Source organism: Dermacentor silvarum, chromosome 1 (assembly GCF_013339745.2).
Source record: "Dermacentor silvarum isolate Dsil-2018 chromosome 1, BIME_Dsil_1.4, whole genome shotgun sequence".
In the NCBI taxonomy this organism is placed as follows: domain Eukaryota; kingdom Metazoa; phylum Arthropoda; class Arachnida; order Ixodida; family Ixodidae; genus Dermacentor; species Dermacentor silvarum.
In genome coordinates, this window is record NC_051154.1 from 293453240 (window position 1) to 293476045 (window position 22806).

At 47.1% G+C, this 22806-nt stretch overlaps 1 protein-coding gene across 1 annotated transcript in view; it reads left to right on the forward strand.

The window, feature by feature from the left end:
- The window catches only part of LOC119437223 (bone morphogenetic protein 1), a 572373-nt gene that overhangs the window by 490910 nt on the left and 58657 nt on the right, over nt 1–22806 (forward strand). The window contains exon 8 of the mRNA XM_037704269.2: nt 14029–14151. Within this exon, the coding sequence (XP_037560197.1) occupies nt 14029–14151 (123 nt within the window). The remainder of the gene's footprint in view (nt 1–14028; nt 14152–22806) is intronic.

A 22806-nucleotide genomic window follows, 5' to 3' on the forward strand; every position in this document is an offset into this window, starting at 1 on the left:
ATTCCATCCACTTTCCTTTAAATTTCGGCGTATTGTTGAATTATTTTTCTTTTCCCTGCGCGTATGTGTTTTATTGTTGTTTGGCTGCAGAGAATTTCGTCATTTTAGTGCCGCAGGGAGTGTGCTAACATAAGAGAGAAGGAGCGCTTAAAAGTCTCTCAGCATCGCCTTGGTTTTTTTTTTTCTTTTCAGGCACAGCGAAGTTTGTTGAAGATGCTAGTGAAGTGTGTGTGGGTTCGGGTGTGTATTTTAGAGAGGGAGAGAGAGATAATCTATGTAGGTTCATTCAAGTAAACGGCAAGGAGAACAAATGACGTGTAGTTTAAACTTGAAAATACTTATCTATGAGCTAGTTTCGCGGCCTATAGGTGGCGCAACGCAACTTTCGTGTAGAAAACGAACGGTCTGAACACGAAGGCCTCTCCGCTGTGGAGCTTGTCCGCGTCACCTGCGAGCGGTGCTTCTGTATAGATCATACACACTAAGGTAACGCCCCATACTCACAATGGCAAGCGCGAATAATGACGCTTAAAATATCTCACGTTCACTTTAAGAAACTTATAATCTGACATGTACTGCAAGAACCCTCTTTTAACATATGCTTACTAGATATTGGGCAGTTCAAGTGCTGCCGGCTACTTCTTTTCAAATAGAAATACATCCAAAGAAAAATAACCGGAATAGAAAAATCACATAAAACATACTCAAAGCTAACTTACATAGTAAGGCAAACACGCTGAAACTTAAAGTCAAGTGACATAATTACATTATAGTCAGTTCGAAAAAAGTAAAGTCCAGTAACATAACTACACTACACCCAGGGCACAAACATGGAGTAAAGTCACGGAAAGGCACATGAAATCAGGCACTTAATGGAGCAGAAAGTCTGGTCAAATCAATATGTTAACGTAAGCGGGATGTTTCCGAAAACAGACGCAATGCCATCATGTCGTGTAGCCAGTTCTTTTCTCTCATTGTTTTGTGAGCGTAATTATTTATGGTTGGCAAATTTCTGAAACAAATAGGCGACACAGTGGATCCTTCGAGAGAGGCATTCTTTATAGGGGGCTGGAGATGTCTGCCGGGCCACTACGCCTGGCATGCTACTCCAGGTGAGATTGATGATAAATGTAATGACCTACTCTTACACACTCACCCACCCACTCAGACACTCACACTCACACGCACGCGCACACGTGCACACGCACACACAAGCACACACACACACGCACGCACGGACGGACGCACGCACTGAACAGAATCAATGGAGTTCCGTCAGTTCCGCCTGATTTACTCCGACGGCATTGAGCATGCGCCACTGCCTGTATGACAACTTCATTATCCGTCGCACCAAGGTTCGCATTTGCATTTCCGGTGGAGGCTGAGCTGTTGAAACGGCGGTCAGCCTGCAGACACTCGTATTCCCAAGAAACGTTTTCTGAATACCAACTCTGCCAGCGCTGCGGTTATTGCGTATCTGATGTCACTGTACGTTTACGCGCATCGAGTGTAGCCCCTATGTCACAATGAATAAAAAGAAGTTTGCATAGACGCTGTCTCTGAATCAGGTACGACTCTGTTTCAAGCTAGCCCCATGCTACCCGTCACAGTGAGTCAGTAATAGCGCAATATTAAATGTTGAGCAGTTGTTTAAAATAAACCGCGTTTTTTTTTCTTTTTTTTATGAGCCGAAGTATACATCACGCTGTATTATTACGAAGTACACGTAGCAAGCACCGCGGTATATTAATCAAGTAGAACGATGGGAACACCACAGGAAATTCGGCATGCCGCACAAACGAACGCCATCTGCAAACGCAAGTGAAAAAAAAAACAGAAAAAAAAAAAACAGAGCGATAACGTCCCCAACGTAAACACTGCTTGCGTCCGGGAATGCGTCCCGTAAGACGTATCTACCTTATATAGGGCTAAGCAAATATTCACCGACATTCCCCGACGGAAGAGCAAATAGAAATAAAAACAAGAGACGAAAAAAAAAAAAAAGCAGCGACTCTGCTGCCGCAGGCGTTCTTCTTCCGCACGCTCGGGCGGCCGCGGCCACTGGAATCTGCGAGGCATTCGGGCTCCGCGACGGCTTTGCCCCGTGGCGCATTCCTTGAGGAAACATTGCGCGCGCGTAATCCTTTATGCTTGCCCCCCGCGGATGGCCTTGCCGGGGTCCGGTGGGACACGTTATGCAGGAAGCTACCATCTTACGCGGCGAGTGCGCGCGCTTCGCTGCAGGGGCAGGCGGAAATAAATGCTCGCCCACCACTCGCGGAAGAAGAATGGAAGGAAAGCGACCGAATGGCCGTCGATATAAAGTCCGCTTGACGCATGGATTGTATACGCTGCGCTCACACGCATGCCCTCTGCATTCTCTTGTCTACAGATTTTGATGCGAGCGTAACTATGAGCGCACTCAGTTCAGACATAAGCAGAATAAACAATGCCAACAAACGTTGCAAAGCTTTCATTGGTTTTAACAGCGGAGCTGTTAAACCAATGAAAGCCAAGCTATGACGTCACTGATATGACGTCATAGCTATGACGCCAAGCCAAGCTATGACGTCAAGCTATGACGCCAAGCTATGACGTCACTGCGTTGCCTAGCAACCTCATACCAGCTGTGCGATAGCTTCGCAAGACTCCGCGCCTAGACACTGCTTGCAGCGCGTCTGCCCTGCATGTCATAAACGTCCCGTGTAGCAGGTGTGAAGGCGGGGTTGCTATATATAGTGTGCGGGCGGTAGTAGCAGCCATGGGGAGACCGAGGAAGAACCCCACTCCCGAGGAAGAGGCCGCTTTCCGGGAATCACGCCGTTTGGCCAAACAAGAATACAATCACCGGCGTCGAGCTGATCCTGCACAGAGAGCCGAGGAAGCCTTAGCCAAGCGACGGCGCAGAGTCGAAGCTGCGCCTCATTTCTCCTATATATAGCTCCGGCAACGCTCCTCCGCCGCCGCGTCAGCGATGGCATCACTGCGCATTGCATAGCGCAGCTTGCAACACCGACACCGCGATCCAATGCCGACACCGCGTTCCACCTCGTTGCAATGCCGACACCGCGTTCCAGCAGACCCGCTCCGTCAATGCGGTCGCCTAGCAATCACTTACCCAGCTTCGCCCAGCCATGTCATTGCTTCGCGCCGCAATTGTTGCTTTGCTTAGTCATGACAACGCTTTGTGAAGTTTGGCCATGACGTCACACTGATTATAAAGATCACGTCGCCGCGAAGGCGACACACCTAACTCTCGTAGACTGCGCACTCAGTAAATGTAACATGGGACGGCCGAAGAAGTACAAGACTGCCGAAGAAGAAGCCGCTCAGCTGGAAGCTCGTCGAGCCGCCAGCCGAGAACGAATGCGGCGATTGCGTGCTAATCCGGAGTATCGCGCCGAAGCCGCTGCTGATAAACACGACAAGGCTAGTAAAACCTGGAAGAAGCTAGGTCGATCACAAGATCCGCTGTTTACTCCAGCCTTGCACCACTAGTGCAAGCTGTCAACTTTTTTTTTTCATCGTTTGTTGGCATTGTTTGTTCTGCTTGCCAATGAGCTAAATAACAAACTGGTGCAAAGCTCTCAGCGATCCTCTTCGTGCCTTAGGATTGTGCTGCTCGAGACATAGGCAAAAGATAGGCCCGCAGTGGACATTTTAAGACACTACCTGCACCTTAAGCGTACCGAGACTGCATTCAAAGAACTCTATCTCATCTGGTGAAGCACGGTCCCTCGTTCTGGTCCGATTGTCCACCAATTACCATAATCACCTCCAAGTGCACACAGATAGGTCCGTCAAAACGGTCGAAGACCGCAGTCCTACTGTGTTCTGTATACCACCTTTGAGAGCTACGTGGTCTCGCCATTTGGAACTGGACCGTCTGGTCTCATCAATGTTTGTCCTGGACGTGGTAATAGCTGCTGCCCTACGAAAGCTAAACACTTCGCCTGCACAAGATTTTGTACTCTTTACGGACTCGATGCTAGCATTGCAGCAACTTTGTCGCAGTTTACCATTCAGAAAGTTCTCACGCAAGTCACCATCACTCGTGAAAGACGTCAACCACCTATTATTGACACTGAAGCCCCAGGATTGGGTGAAATTTTCTATTACGAACAACTCTATAGGCGTAAGGGTTTTTTTTTTTTTTTTTTGAGAAAACGGGCCCCGGTCTGTAGTCATCAATAACCGAACCCAACTTTCCATCCTATTGGTATAACGTTGTCTACACCTGTACTATCCCTTAGGCTGGCCTGGAGCCTTTTACGAAGTGCACGGGACTCACAAAAGCATGTAACCGTGCGACGCAGTATAATGTTTACATGCAGAACGACGATAACCCGCGAGACGTATTGAAAGCATTGATCTCTAACTCCAGTGCGCGAGAAAATGTAGATGTTGCTGCCGTCTGCCAATGGCAAATGTTTGATAATAAATTTAATGCAAAGCCTACCGACATGACTGTTACCTGCGCAAACAGTCTCTCCAATAAAATAGCCTATATATATTTTGCTGCTCATGACTCCCCCAGTACCTGCCGAGTCTTGTCTCTTGCGCAATGAACATCCCATATATTTACATTTTGTTTCTTTGTTCTTCTTTTGTGTGCTAAACCTTCGAACATGGCGTTTACTACTTTTTTTCCTCCTCCTTTTATAGCATTTGTATAATGAATATAGAGTGCATATGTACTGCCTTGTTCACCTAACTTATGTATGTCCGCGCCTATACTTGAACTGTGTTCTCTTGAATATGTATCCTGCCCCTTTCTGCAACAGCCTCAAATGTGAGGCTAGCAGTTTGTTCATATATATATATATATATATATATATATATATATATATATATATATAAGTTTAACGGGTGCGTCCAACTCGTTCATCGAGCATATACTTTAAATGCAGTGTGTCTGTGCAATTTCTTTTTTTTTTTCTTCATTTCTTTTACTCGTACACTTCTTAGGAACACCGCATGAAAGCAAGTCGCGCTATGGCGTGAACGCCCATGTCAGTGGCGCTGTTGCGAGGGTAAAGCTGTCGAATACATCCATGTGATTTATGGATTCCGGACGAGTTTCAGGCGCTGATGCAGACGCGCAAAGGCTTCGGAACGAACGGTATTTGGACAACCATCAATACATCTTCAGCCGCAGTAGAAACTGAACTAGCATACACATACGCGTACATAGACGCATTAAAATTCATGAGGCAGTAAATAACATTCATGAAGCTCACTTTTTATGGGTGCGTATTGGTGCCGCGGTATGACGGTCTCAGTAGATTCGGGCGAGTTAGCGGTCCTAATCTGTTGTCGGCATTATCGTGCCTCATTAGGTTTCAATTATGTGGCGTCTCAATATCCAGCAGCGCTGTTTAAGATTCCAGTAAACCGACAGGAAGTTAGTTGATGCTCAGGTAGCTTCTTTCTTTCTCGTACTTTTCTTTCTTTTTATCGTTCGACTCTCAACAGCAAGTTTGTCCAAGGCCCTAGCTGGAATATTCAGAGTAACTCGAGTTAAGATTTCTCGAGTAACTCGAGTTAAGTTAGCTGGCTGTTTTTTTTTCACTGCGACAGTAGCGAAAGCTCAACACTGTGTTTGCTGTTTCCACCCATCCGTTAGTCCTTGCTATTACGCCGACGGCCACCGTTACCATTATTGTGTGGTCGTCGTCAAGCCACCTCCTCATGTTCTGTTTCACCATTGCCATTGGGCAAAGAAAAATAAAACTGCCTGCCACGGCATCGCATAGAAGAGAGGGAAGGCAGGCAGGTTAACCAGATGCATGTCCGGTTTGCTAACCCGCACTGTGGGAAGGGGGTGTAGGGATGTAAAGAGAGAGATAGCGCAGTTTCGCGCACATCTGAATGTTCGCACCGAGTCTAAAACGGTCGCCAAGACCTGCCAACTTCAGGCGCTGCAATAACGCTTTCGTCGCTTTCTGCGCCATCGATGCGTACGGCCAGCACATTGAGCCACAAAGCAGTGCCTCCTGTGTGATATAGCAATAACTTTCCCGCAATAATATTCCTTTCTTAATTATCATCCACCGGGAGCAACCGTTTAAGCCTGGTGATAACGTGGCCGGAGCTCCGCTCGGATCACTCACGAAGCGCGATAAGGAATAGCATGGGAATATAATATCGCATTATTTCGGACTAATGCGCCTGTGCGCGCATCCCTGTTATGCAGAACATAAACATGAAATTGCGGCATGATAGCTGTATATAGTATATGTAGCCGGCTCATACAGGTATCTCTATAGAGCACACAGACCTGCTGATATAGAAGTTCGCCTAAAGCCGCCGCGGTAGCTCAATCGCTGCGGCGTTGTGCTGCTGAACTCGAGGGCGCGGGTTCGATTCCGACCGCCGCGGTCGCATTCCTATGCGGGCGGAATGCAAAGAGTGCACGTTAAATAACCCCAGGTGGTCAAAGTTAATCCATGCCAGAGCCATCCACTATACGTTATCGCTCTTAAGGTGGTGGTCCCACTGCGGCGGCACGAGCCCCCCGTTTTCAGTACTTTTGGAGTAACCGTGGCGGCTCTTCTACTTAGGATATAAAGTTGTCGTATGTACCATAGAAAGCTTAATTCTCGTAGATTCCAACTATATATAATATAAAGAAATTGATTAATGTGATTTAGAAATAAGTGTTCAAGAACAAGCATGAGATACATGGTTCTTGCGAACTGTGTCTCAGTTGTGACCATTATAGAAGAAACTACCGCATTTACTGCATTGCAGCTTGCTCTGTAGCTTTAGGACATATTTATCTAGTTCCTAGACGTAGCAAAATAATTTTGAATTTTTGCTTTTTGGATAATTTGCTTTTGAAAATTGTCAAATATCGCAATCTTCTGTTGTAAAGATCCCGGCAACTACGTGCTCAAGGAAGCTAAATTTTGGACAAAGTAGAGTTCAAGAAATTTCCATTTAGGACGCAAAATTTTATTCATGTACCTTTATTAGTTTTAAACCGCAGCTTCGTAGCTTTAGTACCTTTCCGCAAAAATGGCCAAAAATAAAACCAGAATTCTAAATATTGCCTAATTTCGGTCGAATTATTAGGAAAACTAATAACGTTACATGAATAAAATTTTGCGTCCTAAATGGAAATTCCTTGAACTCTACTTTGTGCAATATTTAGCTTCCTTGAGCATGTAGTTGCCGGGCTGTTTACAACAGAAGATTGCGATATTTGGCAATTTTCAAGACCAAACTATCCAAAAAGCAAAAATTCAAAATTATTTTGCTACGTTTAGGAACTACTAGATAAATATGTCCTAAAGCTACAGAGCAAGCCGCAATGCAGTAAGTGCGGTAGTTTCTTCTAAATATGGTCACAACTGAGACACAGTTCGCAAAAACCATGTATCTCATGCTCGTTCTCGAACACTTATTGCTAAATCCCATCCATCAATTTCTTTATATTATATATAGTTGGAATCTACGAGAATTAAGCTTTTTATGGTACATACCACAACTGCATATCCTAAGTAGAAGAGCCGCCACGGTTGCTCCAAAAGTACTGAAAACGGGGGGCTCGTGCCGCCGGAGTGGGACCGCCACCTTAATAACACTGCGCAGTTTCGGGACGTTAGGCCCCGGAAACAAAAACAACAACAAAGAAGTAGTTGTGCACATTGTGCACGACTTCTTTATAAAAGCGTAACACCCAAGTTTGTTACGAACGCTGGCTGAACACGCTTGAGTAGCCAAATACGGGCTCTCGCGTTTAAGACGAATCATACTACTGAGATTCGTATTCAGGTCCCTGGGGCAGCTACGCACCCTTGGGAGGCGAACGCACTAACCACTGCGCTATATCAAACAACAATTGTGGTTGGTTATTTCTACAAGGTTTTGCACTCTGATAGTCGTGGTGCCTGTGCATGTACTTCGAAGGCCACAACGACCAATACTTAAGCGAACGAAGACGACGTTATGAGGATGAAGACAGCGATCCACCCTGAGAGTCGGTTGCTGTCGCAATAAACAAGTTCGGTACCATAGAAACCCACGAAGCTTGCTGACTTTTTAATGCCTCTCTTTGGCCATGGAAGCATGATACTAAAATTTTACGATTACAGCCACTGGATCCACTAAGCCACTCTAACATAAAGCGCACCCGCCACGTTCACTGAGTGGTTGGGACCTTGTGATCCCGCGCATGGTTGCGGGTCTGATTCCCCATCGCGCGGCGGCACTCTGGTGGATGTGCAGTGGAAATTTTTTTCCTTGCCTTAGACTTTAAATACACGTCGAACAGCTCCATTGTGGTGAGAATCTATTGGCAGCCCTTTACCTATGCAAGGCATCCATGGGGACGGAAAACATCACCAGTGTCATAGGACTTAGATGGATGACGACTGACGCAAACATTTGAGCCAGTCACAGTGGGTCTCTTAAATTATCCGTCCTTGACTGTCACGGACTGTCCGAGATACGCAACGCTCATTGGGTAAAAGCACCGCCTCGGACAGTCCGAGACTGTCAGAAACGGATAATCGAAGTGGCCCAGCAACAACTTATACTGTAGCCGCCAGCCTATCTCGAGCAGTTTCTTTTACGTGCAGACAAGTTTCTGTGATTCTCTGTGCAGGGCCCAGATTCACAACGCCGCACGTATACACAGGAATAATTCATTACGACAGCCCGCGGACAGTCGCCATACCGAACAAGATAACAGCCAATTGGGTGTTGGTCAATGATGGACAGTTCTATTCACTGAAAAGCTTTGTGATTACGGCAACGGGCGTGAAATGTACGACACAAACATTTCGTAACAACGGTCACTTACCAATCGCGTTAGGCAACGAAGTGGCCAACATACCGTAAAAACCGCACTATAGGTCGAACCGGAATATAGGTCGACCCCCCAACTAACCGATTCTAAAAATGAAAAAAAAAACAACTTTTTCAATGGCAAAAGTACCGAAAGACACCCTTACCTTTAAACAAATGCGACTCAGCTGGTTGCACAATAGTGACAGTATTTATTTAAATGCTGCTCCGTACCGTGATGATAAGGGGCTGACAAACACGCGGGTCGATGGTCACACGATACGAAGCCCACGACAACCTCGCGGGTTGCCGTGGGCTTCCGCGTACTCAATCGCCTTTTTCTTCAAGGCGACGGTGAATTGCCGTCGGCTACCGCTCATTTTGAAACAAAATGTGAAAAAGCAGCCTGAATGCGATGGCAAACGCCGCTGTTTACTTCATCTGCCCATTGTTGCAAGACTTCCGCAGTTTTTCCGCCAATGTCCGGTATATAAGACGAGGGTCGACTTTTCCCAATGGTTTTTTGAAAAAAAGTTCCACCTATATTCCGGTTTTTACGGTATTTCTCACAAACTGCAATTATTGTGAACGGCCGAATTCGCAAAGCTTTTTCTGTTATTTAGTGCTGTTTGCCATTGGCCAGCCGCCTTCTCTAATATGTCCAGTGTCAATCCCCTTTGGCTATAGCACCTGGTCTTACGAACAGTTCTAGCGTAAGACCTTTTTTTTTCTGTGTTAGTACGAGGCCTTACAGTCTATCCACAAACGTCATTGACTGGCCACCTTTACTAATGTTACGTTAGTTATCACAATCTTCCAACTCCCGTTCTTAGATCTGTTGTAGTACACAAACTGCTTTGTAAATGAAGGCCTAGCATCAGATTTTTACCAATGATCGTCCGGCCAATCTCAAACCATTATTACGAACGAAAAGCCTTAAACCCCGGCTGCGAATATTTGCATAAGGTATAGACTCGCTTTCGGCCCTTTTATGTGTACGGCAGGGCAAAATATGGTAAGAGGGCAGAGTTAGTTGTCGTGCACGCAGTAATAAAGTAATTATGCGCTTGATTTCCTGTCGTTCTTGTTCCTTTAACATCGTTCTCCTTCCATGAAACTTTTAGTGAAATTCACTAGGCGCACGCCAACTATCTAGTTAATTATCTGCGAGCGCTTCGTTATGAATGAAGATTGGATGGAAAATTTTCAAAAGTGAACAGACACTTCATTCTTGGAAGTGTCCCCTGAGTGCATGCGTCTTGAGATAAAGTATAGCCGTCAAGGTTACGAAACCGAAAACTCAAAGCCCGCTGCAGGGTTGGCTTTTATTATTCGTATATAGTGTTATCTGCTTGAAGTACGCGCGGCTCTTCAATTTTTATTATTTGTAGTTTTTGTTACCCGGCAGACATATACGGCTACTGGCTCCGGCGCGCCGAGACATGATGCAATCACAAGAGAATGACACCCCCCCCCCCCCCCCGCACTATTTTGTCTGTTTCTGACGTTGATAACAGGCCAAGTGGACCTCCTAGCAACATGCCTAGCGCCATGATCAGCAACATTCCCGCTATGTGTATTTTCAGCATGCGGTCATTAAGAAACTTTTGACAAGTGAACTTCTAGGGAATAATATCTGCCAGAAAATCTGCAATCATAAACCATGACACCAACGTGCTCATCGTATAACCGTAATCTTACTTTTCGGTTCAATCTGTGATTACACATTTTATATTGCGTGCGTGTGCGTGAGCGTGTGTGTGAGAGCGTGCGTGTGCGTGTGTGTTTTAAGGGCGGAAGTGACTTGAGGCAAGAAAAAAAAGGGGGGGGGTGGCCGGGGGCGGGGGTGTTAACCCAACGGCGCGTATAAAGCACAGTCATTTGATCTCGCGCTCACACTAACGATGAATCGGGTATATGATCAACGTGCGGGATTTGTAATCAGTCATAGCTGTTTTGAAAGGGTGTATAATTTTTTGTCAACTTCGCGTTAAACTTCTTGCATACCCGCTGTTTTTCCAACAAAAAAACTCGGTAATCCTTAAATAAATGATGCAATATACAGCATATAAGAAGATTCTTTCTTTTTTTCTTCTCCTTTTTGCAATGCATTATTCACGGCGGTGAACATGGGGAATCGCGCAAAGGTTCCCAATATGCTCAGTAATTGACTCATAGACGTCTTTTGACTTTCGACTAATAATTGAAGAGCACATGTTGCAATCGTGGAATTGTAGCCGGTAAGTGCTCGAGGCGTGTCCATTTGGCTGCAAGATCTTGTAGACTACGAGCTTGGAGATATATATGCAACCCCCCAAGCCTGCCACGAAGCCCGCCTAAGAGCGTATACTTTTGTCTGGCAGTGAGTGACGAAGGCCTTGTGAGAAAATGACACGCCGCCGTAGTGGCTCAGTGGCTATGACGTTCTTCTGCTGCTGGCGAAGTCACAGGGTTCGATTTCCAGCCGCGGCGCCGCCGCATACCGACGGGCGCGGAGTTTAAACAACGCTCGTTCACCTTGCTTTAGGTGTACGCTTAAAGAACCCAAGGTGGGGCAAATTAATCCGCGGCCCTCTACTACTGCATCCCACACCAGCCACTGCACATGTTACGGGACGTTTCGGGAGAAGTAAGTTTCTCATGAGGCCATCAATTCGCCAGGTGCCCAGCTACCGCACACACCGCCATGCATGGGTGATGCCCAAAGCTACGTTGCGGCGGTTTATATAAGGTATACCAGCTAACGCTACCGAAGCTGTTATTACAAGAAAATAAGAAACAAAACACGATGCAAAATATGGTTATAAGACCTACGGTATTCGGTCGTAAGACCTGTGACGAACGAACATCGTTTAGGCCTTATAATTGCATCTTGCACCCTGTTTTCCTTTTCTTAATTTTTTTCGTTTAACAGCTGGGCTAACATTAGCTGGGACACACGGTATACTAGGAATTGGCAGAAAAAAGAAGGCCGCTATCACGACTTTTTTTTTCTTTTTTTTTTTTTTTTGATGCATTGCACGGGGCCTTGAAGAAAGCGAGCCGTAAGCGGGCGCTCAGCTGGCAACCTGCATGTATGATTCACACAAGCGTAGGTGAAATCAAGGAGGCGCATTGCCGCGAACTTAGATTCTTTCACTGCGTGTCGTTCGCCGAATTGAATCAAAATTTTAGAGATGCATGTCTTGACGCGCGATCGTATACATGGCTAACTTTTGACAGCCTTGGGAAATGAGAAGAGATTGAGGGCTCGTGTGATAGGAAGTGACGCCGAGACCGATTCTGTGGTGACACGGTTGAAGCAGCCCTTTCAATGTCCAGAAAGTTCCATCCCTTATTTGTTCGCATATGAGCCATGAGGTGTGCTTCCGGGCCCATAGTAACAAAGCAGTTTGAACCCTTGATTGACTCATCAGTGCAGTCACCGGTCATACGTTATGGCCCACGTTTCAGTTGTAGTAAAGAGTCTGGACCGTTTGCGTTGACATACACAAAATTCCTCCGGCGCAGCGGTGTGCATACGTCATAATATCCATTATAATTAGCCCGCGTTTGGCATTGCCGACGCACAGCCAGCGCAAAGCTTTCTGGCGTTGTCGTGTCGGCAGGAATTAAAACACTTTGGCTGTAGCGGTGTTGTCTAGCTAAGACCCCTTGGCACTACCAAAACAAACTGAGTTAAAAAGCACTGACAAAGCATCGCTAATTATTTCTCTTTCAAGTGAGATGAATAAGTGAAAGCCAATTTTTGCCATTTTTTTATTTGTGACCTCGACGAAGTGCAAGTAGCAAGAGCCAGAGAGAGAGAAAATGATAAATGAGAGGCAGGGAGGCTAACCAGGACTGAGCCCGGCTTGCTACCCAACACTGGGGGAAGGGAAAAGGGGAGGGAAAGATTAGGAGAAGAAGAGAAAGTCCACTGTGGACATAGTTGACGTGGTAACAGTTTTCTGCTCTATATCACTGACAGTGACTCAGTCCGGATCAAAGATGGTGACTCAATGCTGTAGTTTTTAAAAATCGCAGCAGCGCTTTTGTGGCCTTCTGTAGCTGCGATATGCGAGGCCATGGTCCCAAGATCTCGTTCAAGGTGAACGGTCTTCTATCCAGCTTATTTAGAGCTGTGCAGATGTCATGTCTTTCGTTTGAAAAAGATGGGCAATAGCACAGTAGGTGTTCTATAGTATCATCGACACCGCAGGCATTACACTCGACGCTATCCGCCATTCCAATCAAACACCTATATGCATTGGTGAATGCAACGCCCAAGCGTAAGCGGCACGGCATTGTTTTCTCACTTCGCGGAAGTCCAAGTAACATCCGCAGTTGCATAGATGGGTCGAGAAAATGCAACCGATGCTGGGTGAATTCAGGTGTGTGCCACTTCTCCAATGTCGTACGGCGCGCTAGCTTGCTTGCGTGTTGGGCGCAGTGGTTATACCATCACGATCAGTTAGCATCAGATACAAGATTTCTACGTCACATCATCGACCGGTTCGGAGCTTGTTGCCCTCCGAGTTGCGGTTGGTTATATTAACAACCAACCGGCTAATCGGTGGGCAATATTCTGTGACTCAAAGGCGGCCCTACAATGTCTGTTCTCAGTTATTCGTCGCGGGTCCTGTGAACAACTCGTGTCGGAGCTACGGAAAATGCACCATCATATGATCGCGAAAGGACACGACGTCGTGTTTCAGTGGCTGCCGGATCATTGCGGTATCTCCGGTAACGAGCTCGCCGACGAAGCTGCAAGGAAAGCATACGACGGAGCAAAGTTTGTTTTTGTGCCTTTATCGAGCAAGAGCGAATTCCTATCAACGCAAGTGACCTAGACGCCACCGTCTTGTCACACTTTTTTAAGCAAGCCAAGTAAAGATCGCAGCACTAAATATAAATGGTATAGCGTGCGTACGTAACCGGCAAAGCTCCCCATTGCGTTCTATGCATGCGCACTTTGTACCCGCTATATCACAGAGTATGCGCAAAGATGCTTGTGTCAAACTAAAACTGTCTAATATTAGCAACCGTAGCCGGCCAATTACAAACAGGTATTACTTTTCTAACTTTTATGAAAGCCGCAACACGGTCGCATAGCCATCTGTGTGCGCATGTGGGTTTTTTGCTTGCGTCAGCGTATTACGCCAACCTTTACCACGGCATACTTGTGCTACTCGCTGTGCTTCCATCTTCGTTAACGTCTTTCGCGCTCACTAACGAGTGTCCTTGTGTTTGCAGGTCGGTACTGCGGGACGGGACGCATCCCGGAAATGCTACTAAGCACAGGGTACCGCATGCTCATCGTCTACCGGACCTCGAGCAACCAGAATGGACATGTTGGCTTCCGGGCTTACTACGAAGGTACGTAAACACAGCTACTGCGGATGTTGTCGGAAACCTGCAGGCTGGGCGTACTTTTCGAAGTGCGCTTTCAGTGGAACGAACTGCAAACACGACGCGATTCACGGGCCACGTTCCTTCGCGATTTTGACGGCAGCACCTATTTCGGTTCTGCAGTGTACTGTGCGCTACTGTTTCAAGTGCGTTACCCGCCGTGGTTGCTTAGGGGCTTTGGCGTTGTGCTGCTAAGCACGAGTTGGCGTGATCAAATCCCGGCCGCGGCGGTCGCATTTTTATGGGGGCGAAATGCAAAAACGCCCGCGTATTGGGTGCGCGCTAAAAATTTCCAGGTGGTCAAAATTAATCCGGAGTCTCCCACTACGGCGTACCTCATAGTCAGATCGTGGTTTCGCCACATAAAACCCCAGAATTTGTTTATTTCTTTCAAGTACGCCTAGCTTTTACATTTCTGTTGGGCTAAGGAGTGTAATGGGCATAGCAGCTGTGCCATGCTTCGAGTCTTGGCACAGACATTTTTGGAGCGTGTTCTTGGTTTCTTTTTCTGTTAGATACAGCCGAGAGACATCCCAGCCGACGTTTCCTGGGATTTTTAAAGATCACGCAGACCCTTCGCATTGTGGGAATCGGTGTAAGCGAAACTTTCGCGTCCCCTCTGGCGCCGCCGGGGTCTGATGATGATATCGCTTGAGCCAACCAATCGGCGTGCAGGCCACTCACTACCTTTCCTACCAGCTTCCTCCTCTCTGCGATGCTCCTCCCTCCCTCTCCGCACCCCTCCACGTCCAGCCACCACCACCGACCGTTGTGTCTAAACACTAAAAGCCCTAGAAAAGCTTACGCTTTAAAACGAGTATTTTACAAAACCTCGAATGTTAGCTTATTTGCATACATGTTTGGCTTATAATTAAAGGCGCCTATCACAGCGGATAATTGAGATAAAGAAATTCGAAACAAGCAAACACTCCCGCCCAGCACATCTCACCCCCTCCCACCATCTCCACCGCGCACCCAGGCAAGCACTCAGGCACACGCAAAGCACATGAGTTAACAGGATAGTACATAGACATTTGCACGGTAATGCTAAAAACGCTTTTGCTGCGCGCTACGCAGAGACGTTGCACTGCCGCCGTCCGAGAACGTCCCTCGGCTAAAGGACGCATGTTCGATGCTGTCTTAAACTAGTCCATGAGGTGATGAAACGTCTGCAAAGTTACACGGTACAGATCCTCGTTAACCATGCATGTGCGCCACAGTGCACGGATAGACAGCTGAAATTTATAAAGATCATTCGCATAAGGAAGTGTCATCACCCCCTTCGCATAGCATCTATCCCATTTCACTATCTCTACGCAAATGCGATAAAGACACACACGTTAGCGCCTGTCGTGGCCCCGTGAAATGTGAGAGTCGCGCTCGGGGTCAGCAAAGCGGAGTAGCTCAAATTGCCGTTACGCATCATACCACAGGCTATGCTGCCAGAGCAGCGCAGCTGCTGACGCTGGAACCGCATCGTCACATCTTGAAAGGGGTATGAACAGTGGCGAGGAGGCATTACTGTGAGTTGTTCCATCTGCACGGTCAGCTCTTCCGCTGTCTAACTCTGCCACAGTGGGAGTCACAGACCTTTATGTGTAAGCTATTAAATACAGTGTAGGAGTCCACTAGGGGTTTTCAATAATAAAATACCCTTTTTAAACTGAGAAGTCCTAGTTGTGGTCAGCCGCTGAGTGCTTCTATGTCGCAGAGGCAAGGAGGTTAACGAGGAATAAATACATCCCGTTGGCTCTACCTTGGGCTGAGGAGGAAGTATTCGGTGCAGAACGGAAAGGATAAGAGAAAAAAACGCAGTGAACGCACCCACAACGCATATGTAATGCATAGATTGGCATTACCAACACAGTCAGATGCTTTCGAACAGTCCACTACTTTTCAGAATGAACTGTAACGTTTCATAAGCTTGTCCTCGCGCAGGTTCACCAGCCTTCCAACATTTTTTATTTCAAATCATTAAATGGCCCATCGAGCGAAAAAGCCGGCGTCTGTAGCAGCGAAATGGCACCCTGAATTCACATTGGCTGCGACGCCACGTCACGTGCGTGCCTCTACGGAGCAGTGCGGGTGAAAGCGAACACCTGCTGCCGCGCTAGCGCGCCAGGTGTAGCGTGAGTGGAGAGGGCATCGCAGTGACGCCAAGCCACCCTCGCTCTCGGAGACCTGTGTTATCCGCGTGTTCCTTGTCCGCACAAGCTCTCGCTGCGTTCTAACTTCGCCACGGTAATCGCTATAAAGAAATTAATGTATGAAAAATCACATCATCTCACCCTACGGGCAACCATGGTGGGATGCGAAAGCATCGCGGGGGGTGCGCATCCAGTTTCCGTTTCGTTTCACTTGGCAACACAACCCAATGAAAGTTGGAGTGAGAGAACGTATTGAGAAGAGAGGAGACGTTTGTACGGTGTTGTAGCGTCTTTATTTAGAGATCGTACGTGATTCCTAGCGTCGGTGCGCGCGGTATCTTGAAGACGATGGCTTCGTGGTCGGTGAAGTGTAGCGTCAATGGGTCTTGCTGCAGAGGGTCGAGTTTGAAATTGGCGAAGACGAGGTCTATGCACGTTCCCCTGATGGTGGTGGGTTGCTTGTGATCTTGGGAAATGCATCGCAAAGAGTATACGTCCTTCATGTGCTGCACCAGCCAATCGGTTGTCAGTATGTCTACGTTGAAGTCCCCTGCGAGTATGAAGGGCGCGTGTCTGTAGGTCCTGGTGTACTCTACCATGCTCCTTGCGAGGTAAAGTGGTGCTGACGCGCTTGAACCGCGCGTCAGCACTGTCGAAGCCAGGGTGTTGGCCTCGAACGTGTTGCTGCTCTGGCCGCAGACTCGCGTTGCCTCATCGCTTCGGGATCGGGAGCTGCCGCTCGACGCTGCCGTTGCGCTTCGACTTTGCGAGCCCGGAGTTAGGGGTCGGCTTGATAACGCTGACGTTCCACTTCGGCGTGCCGAACCTGTGTTGCTTCCGTAGAAGTTTCCTGCCAACGTTGACGTTTACGTTCGGCTTCCCTGGCCCGAAGTTCGGGGTCCGCTTGCCGACGCTGACGTTTACGTTCGGCTTCCTCAGCCTTCCTCTGCTCCGCGGCGGTGGCACTGCCGCTGCGACTAGCGCCGACGTTGACGTTGTTCATGGCGTTTCGCACATCGTTGCACAGAGAGAGAATGACGGAAGCACAGCGAATGAGCGCTTTATACTGCGCCGCGACACTTGCGCTGCCTACCGGTGTACCCTTAGAGAGAGAGAGACTTATACGCAATGATTTGCTGCGCCGCACCTGTGGCGGAGAGCGGGAGAGGGGAGGAGGAGAGCGCGCACCTGCGTAGGAGAAAAGAATAAGGGAGAGTTGCGCATGCGCAGTATGGGTGCCGACGCCGCAGAACGGACGCTACCCCGAGCATAAGATGCTTTCGCATCTAAAAAAAAAAAACAGAATAAATTCGAAAGGAAGAACTTTATCGGTAGTGAGTTTCGAACCTACGACCCGGGTCCACTCTGAGAAGGCGAGTGCCTTACCCAATGGGCTAAAACACCGCCTCCGACATAGCAGGCCTGTGCACTCTGCTTCATGGCATCATGCTACATGTATCAAAATTTCCGCTGTCAAGCCCGGCGTGACGAAAGCGTTGACGTCAAAACCGGCCTTGCGCTATCTAGGAGGCATTGCCAAGCATCTCAACGCGCTCGTTTGCCCGCGAGGAGTTTACAACTGGAAGGAAGGCTCAGTGGCGTTCATTTGGACATTAATGCTTTCGCATTCACACCTCATAAGAAATACTTAGGTGTCTTCGGTTTTTTTTTTTTAAGCGAATAGCTTTGCTTGGCTCTTTCGCCCGTTTTCGCTGTTGGTGGTCGGTGGTTAGCTGCTGTTGGCAGTCGGACTTCAACCGTCGATACAAACGCGCCGTTGTATTGGCTCACAAGTGTCGGCGGTGGTGGTGGTGTCGCGCTAAAACCCGGCTGCTCCCAGAGTAGAGCAGGTGCGGGAAAAGCTGCGCCGGCGCCGGACCATGTGACGCGCGTGACCAATCAGGGTCGTTTGGGGCGTCGCGGGGATGGAAAGGGGAGGAAGGGGGTTGGAGCGTGCTCCGCCGGGCTTTCCTCGCCTCAGATAAGTTTCGGCGCCCGGATGGGAAGACCCCGCGTGGTGCGTTCCGCCGAGGAGCAGGCTGCGTTTCACCAACGGCGCCGCGAACTCGCTCGGGAAAGGGCTAGCCGTCGACGTGCCGTTTCTAGCGTGAGGGCTTCCGAAGCCCAGGCAAAAAGTCATCAAGGAGCCGCGGACCCCGAGTTGCGAGAGCGCGATTTTGAGCCCAAATGTCAGCGAAGAGCCGCCGACCTTGAGTTTAGAAACAAAGCGGAACGTCTGCGACAGCGTCGTCTTCCCACAAGCTTCGCTTACCCCCTTTTTTCTCGACAGGGGAAGGGCTGGTGATTTTTTTCCTCTCTCTATTTTTATACCTCCTCTCCTTCTTTTGCATTTAGTTCCCTTTAGCCTTTTCCCCGGCACAGGGTAACCAGCTGGTATTTAAGCTGGCTAACCTCCATATATTTCCCTCTCTCTTTCCTACTCCTCCATCGTCGATCGTTTCTGCACAATATATATTTTTTTGTCTACAACCGGTCAATCATTCGGACCACTGCGAGTAGCAAGGAGAGGGAAAACGTTGCTTGTCGCATGGAAGGACACTAACACAGGAAATGTCGAACAGTCTCTTCCACAACCGCAGGAGTTGCAGCATGGCGCGGTAAGTTACTCCAATGAGGAATGAATTAATGTTAGTCAAAGCGATTCCCCCCGTGACAACCGCCATTAACGTAAAACCGCTTCACCACGGAGCATCATCGTGATGCTGCTATAGGGGAAAGCGACCCGGAGGACATGCATTTCGGCCGGTTGCACTGTAAGCGCGTGTTTAACTAGCGAGCACGAAATCTTCCAACTTAAGCACTTTCTTATCGGCTGCAAGTACAAGATTTCGAGCTTCCTCGTTTCCCACACCACTCGTAATCGCTGTCGCGTATGTTACTGCGATTTAACAGGTGTGCCTTGCAAGTACAAACCATTTACGTACGCTACCTTATTTCGTTTTTATAGAGCTCTCATTTGTTTCCTAAATATTTTCCGCGTTTAGTTAGGACAATCAACCCGTTTCGTTTGATTTCGTGAAGTTTTCTCCTCTCTCGCCGAAAATATTTCGAGAGGTTTTGCCGCAATATAAATTCCATTTTTAAGCGCATGTGCAATTTCCTGAGCGCGCGTTATCTGCATGGAAAACCCCCGGAAAAACGTCATTCCGTAACTAAAATACGTAACCAGCATTCAGCTTTCCGGCGCGTGGGCCTACTTTTCTTTTTTTTTTAAGTTCGCACCTCTTGGCAGTAAGTTATAAGATTGCTACATATTCTGGTAAAATGTAAGTTCGGGTGCATTGTTAGTACAGTAAAAAAAAAATAAGTGACATCAATTTGTGCGGGCACCACCAGGTTTACTGGGCCTCCGCCTCCTTTGCCTTCTGACCAACACAAGCTTCGAGATGGGCATCGGTGACCACACGCCACCTCAAGTGCAAAGCCCTTCGCTGGAGCTTTGAACTATTTAACGGATGCGTAGTCCAGCCATGGTCTTCTTTTCTTTCTTTCATTTTTTTGCCCGGTCAGCATATAATATGCGCTCAGCTTTTGGACACTGAATATTAGCATAACAGCTTCCAGCTAGATGTCGTGTCGCCGACGGGTCATGTCCTGCGATTGTGCAATGAGGCGCCTGGAAGGTTGAATACGGCAGCACGCTGTTTCGTTATAAGATTTTACATAATGGTTAAGTAAATACGTAAATGGTTTAGTCTAGAATAATCATTCTCTTCAACCTTTCACTACAAACCCATGCCCTGATATCAATAACATCTGTTATCCACTTTTGTAACTTCATATGAGTGTCTTTCCCTCTTTTTCTTTCCTCTCTCCTTCATCTACTTTCAAATATTCCTGCACTGAATGTGCGCCTGGTGAAACAGTATAGTGACCAGGTCTAAGCTCACGCATAACGGTGACTCCCCCCCCCCCCCCCCTCTTTTTTTTTTCTTAGCTGAATACATGCGCAGAAATTGAAAATGACCTCTGCAATGCCAGTCTTTGTATAGGAGTCGCTCTATCTTTTATTTGCTGTAAGTCGGCGACCTGGTAGTTTCAAAGCCGGAATATGACGCAACGTGTGCTACCTTACAGATAGAAAAAAGTCGGAGTGCAAACAAAGCAACAGGGGCCTAATTCACGAAGCTTTTTGTTCCTAAGTTCTGTTTGCCGTCGATCAGCAGCATTCGCGAACGGTATGTCCAACATCATTATTGTATAATATCTGCTCTTTCAAATAGATACAGCGTGTTTTTTTTGTTTTTTTTTTTTGTCTGTGTGTTTGTGAATGTGCCCTGCGTCTTACATTGTTATACAGTATATAACGTAAGCACGCTATTGTCCAAAGTCATCTAATGCTTGTAGCCGCTTGTATAAACTTTTAGTAACTAACATATTTGCTTCTTTCCACTACTAAACTCTATTCAATACTCAGGACGGCGGTATAGAAAAAAGACACTGATGAGTGGTTTATAAGCACGTCAGTTTCGCAAGCGAAGCAGTTGGACGTAAAACAAAATGTAAGGGCGCTGCACCAATCAGTGCATAAAGAATGTAATACAATTTAATCGATACATGAAAGGAAACGAAACACGAGCACTCGTAGAGCAGTTTCAGGCATGTACTGCAAGAACGCCCTCTAACGGCTTCTAAAGGAGTTGTCATCTTTTGTGGTACGAGCGTTGCCGTAGGGAAGATTGTTTCGCGATTCAATATAGCGTCGGGTATTATAGACTGGATACACCGGGAACGTATAAGTAGTCGCCTGCCACTGTCTTTGATTTTCAGCAAGAGACACCGCCGCTGGCGAACATACCTGTGTGACTGAGTACGTGGGTCTTTGTTCAATGCTATTCGGCGAAAAGGAAATGACGATATTCTGTAGAAAGGCTCGGAGTGAAGATAAAAAAATTCCATCTGGCTGAGACAATTTCTGGTTTCTGTAACTCTGATGTAGAGGCGAGGATCGAGACATGGAAGTTGAGAATCAAAAACATGTATTTTTGTCTAGGTATTTGTTTCTTCACGGCCTGGAAACGGCTTCAAAGAACACGCAGGGCAAAGAAGACAGCAAGACAGAGCCGTGTGATGGTCTTGCTATCTTCTTTGTCCTAGCGTGTTTTTTTTTTTTTTTTTTGGCGCCGTGTGTAAGTACTTAGGGAGCAAAGCGCCGAGGGCGTGCTTATTTTGGATATATTCCAGACTGTTGCGCTTGTACATCCTGTATCACAAATGCTTACATTACTACCTAGACGGGCGTATCTTTAAATAAATGTATATAATTATTCTGCTGATCACGTGGCGCTCCCGATAATGTCAACTAATAGCGATAAGGTTGCAAGTAAGTGCCATCAAAAATTTTAAATTTATACGAAAGGTCTTCATCTTGAGTCAAGTCGGAAGAACGTTTCAACAACTACAATTTGATTTAGACTGGTCTAGGTACTTGGGCTCATGGAACACCAGTTTAAGCCGATAGAAGACAAGGATATACTTGTCCCGAATAATTTGGTTTCCTTTTCTTACATTTTTTTTTTTTTCCTTATTCTGGGACCATTCGGTGCATAGTGTAGGCAGCGCAGACTATTAATGTTGTACTCAGGGTACATTGTGCACAGAATGTAAGTTCCCTGCATAAGTGCTTTTATTTTCGTTAATCTCTTTATCACCCTGCCATTTAAGAGACCTCTCTGACATTGTTGCTTGCTGTCAGAGACGTACTGCGCTTGCTTGAAGCATTTCCTATCGCACTTGCTCTAGCCGTTAATGTAAAACCTTGTGTCTTTCAGACAGAACTAACCGCTCCATTATACTTAATCATGCTCTGTCATTTTGTAAGGTGCCTATAGTTTGTAATTTGTGTAGTGCTTCATGGAGTTGACCAGCCAATAGCGAACGGCTCTTAGAAACAAAAATTTTTGTGAATTCGGCCTTAAGCTATTACTGCCCGAGCTGATAGGAAACCAGTAATGTACTTACATCGCTAAGAAGCTGCGCTGCCTTCAAAGCAGGGAAATGTATCAGTTTTGCGCAAGAACTTTCTGCTGGTCGCTGTGACTTTACAATCTCTTGTTTCTAAGACCTCTTGTTTCTAGAACCTAATCGGAACTTCCCGATTTGAGATTAGGCTCTTGTTTTCTCGATAACTTGAGTTTCGAAGTATCTCTGTCGCATTCGCAAAACAGTTCGTGAGCAAGAACCCTTTCGCAAGTATGTTCACCAGTGTATAGAGTTCGACTTTATGAGCAGTGTACCGGCAAATAACAAGCAGTCCTTGAGAGTAGAAAGCATTCTTAATTGAATCCCAGGTTTGTTCCAGTCAAGTCAGAGTGGACAGAGGCGCGGAAGCACCCATGTGCGCCGAGGTTTCAGTGCGCGAAAGACACCAAATTGTGATCGATTCACTACTTACGCCTCCATCCCGCTGTAAGGATTCTCGCGTAGCCCACGACGTTGCTTCAGGCCCTAAAAC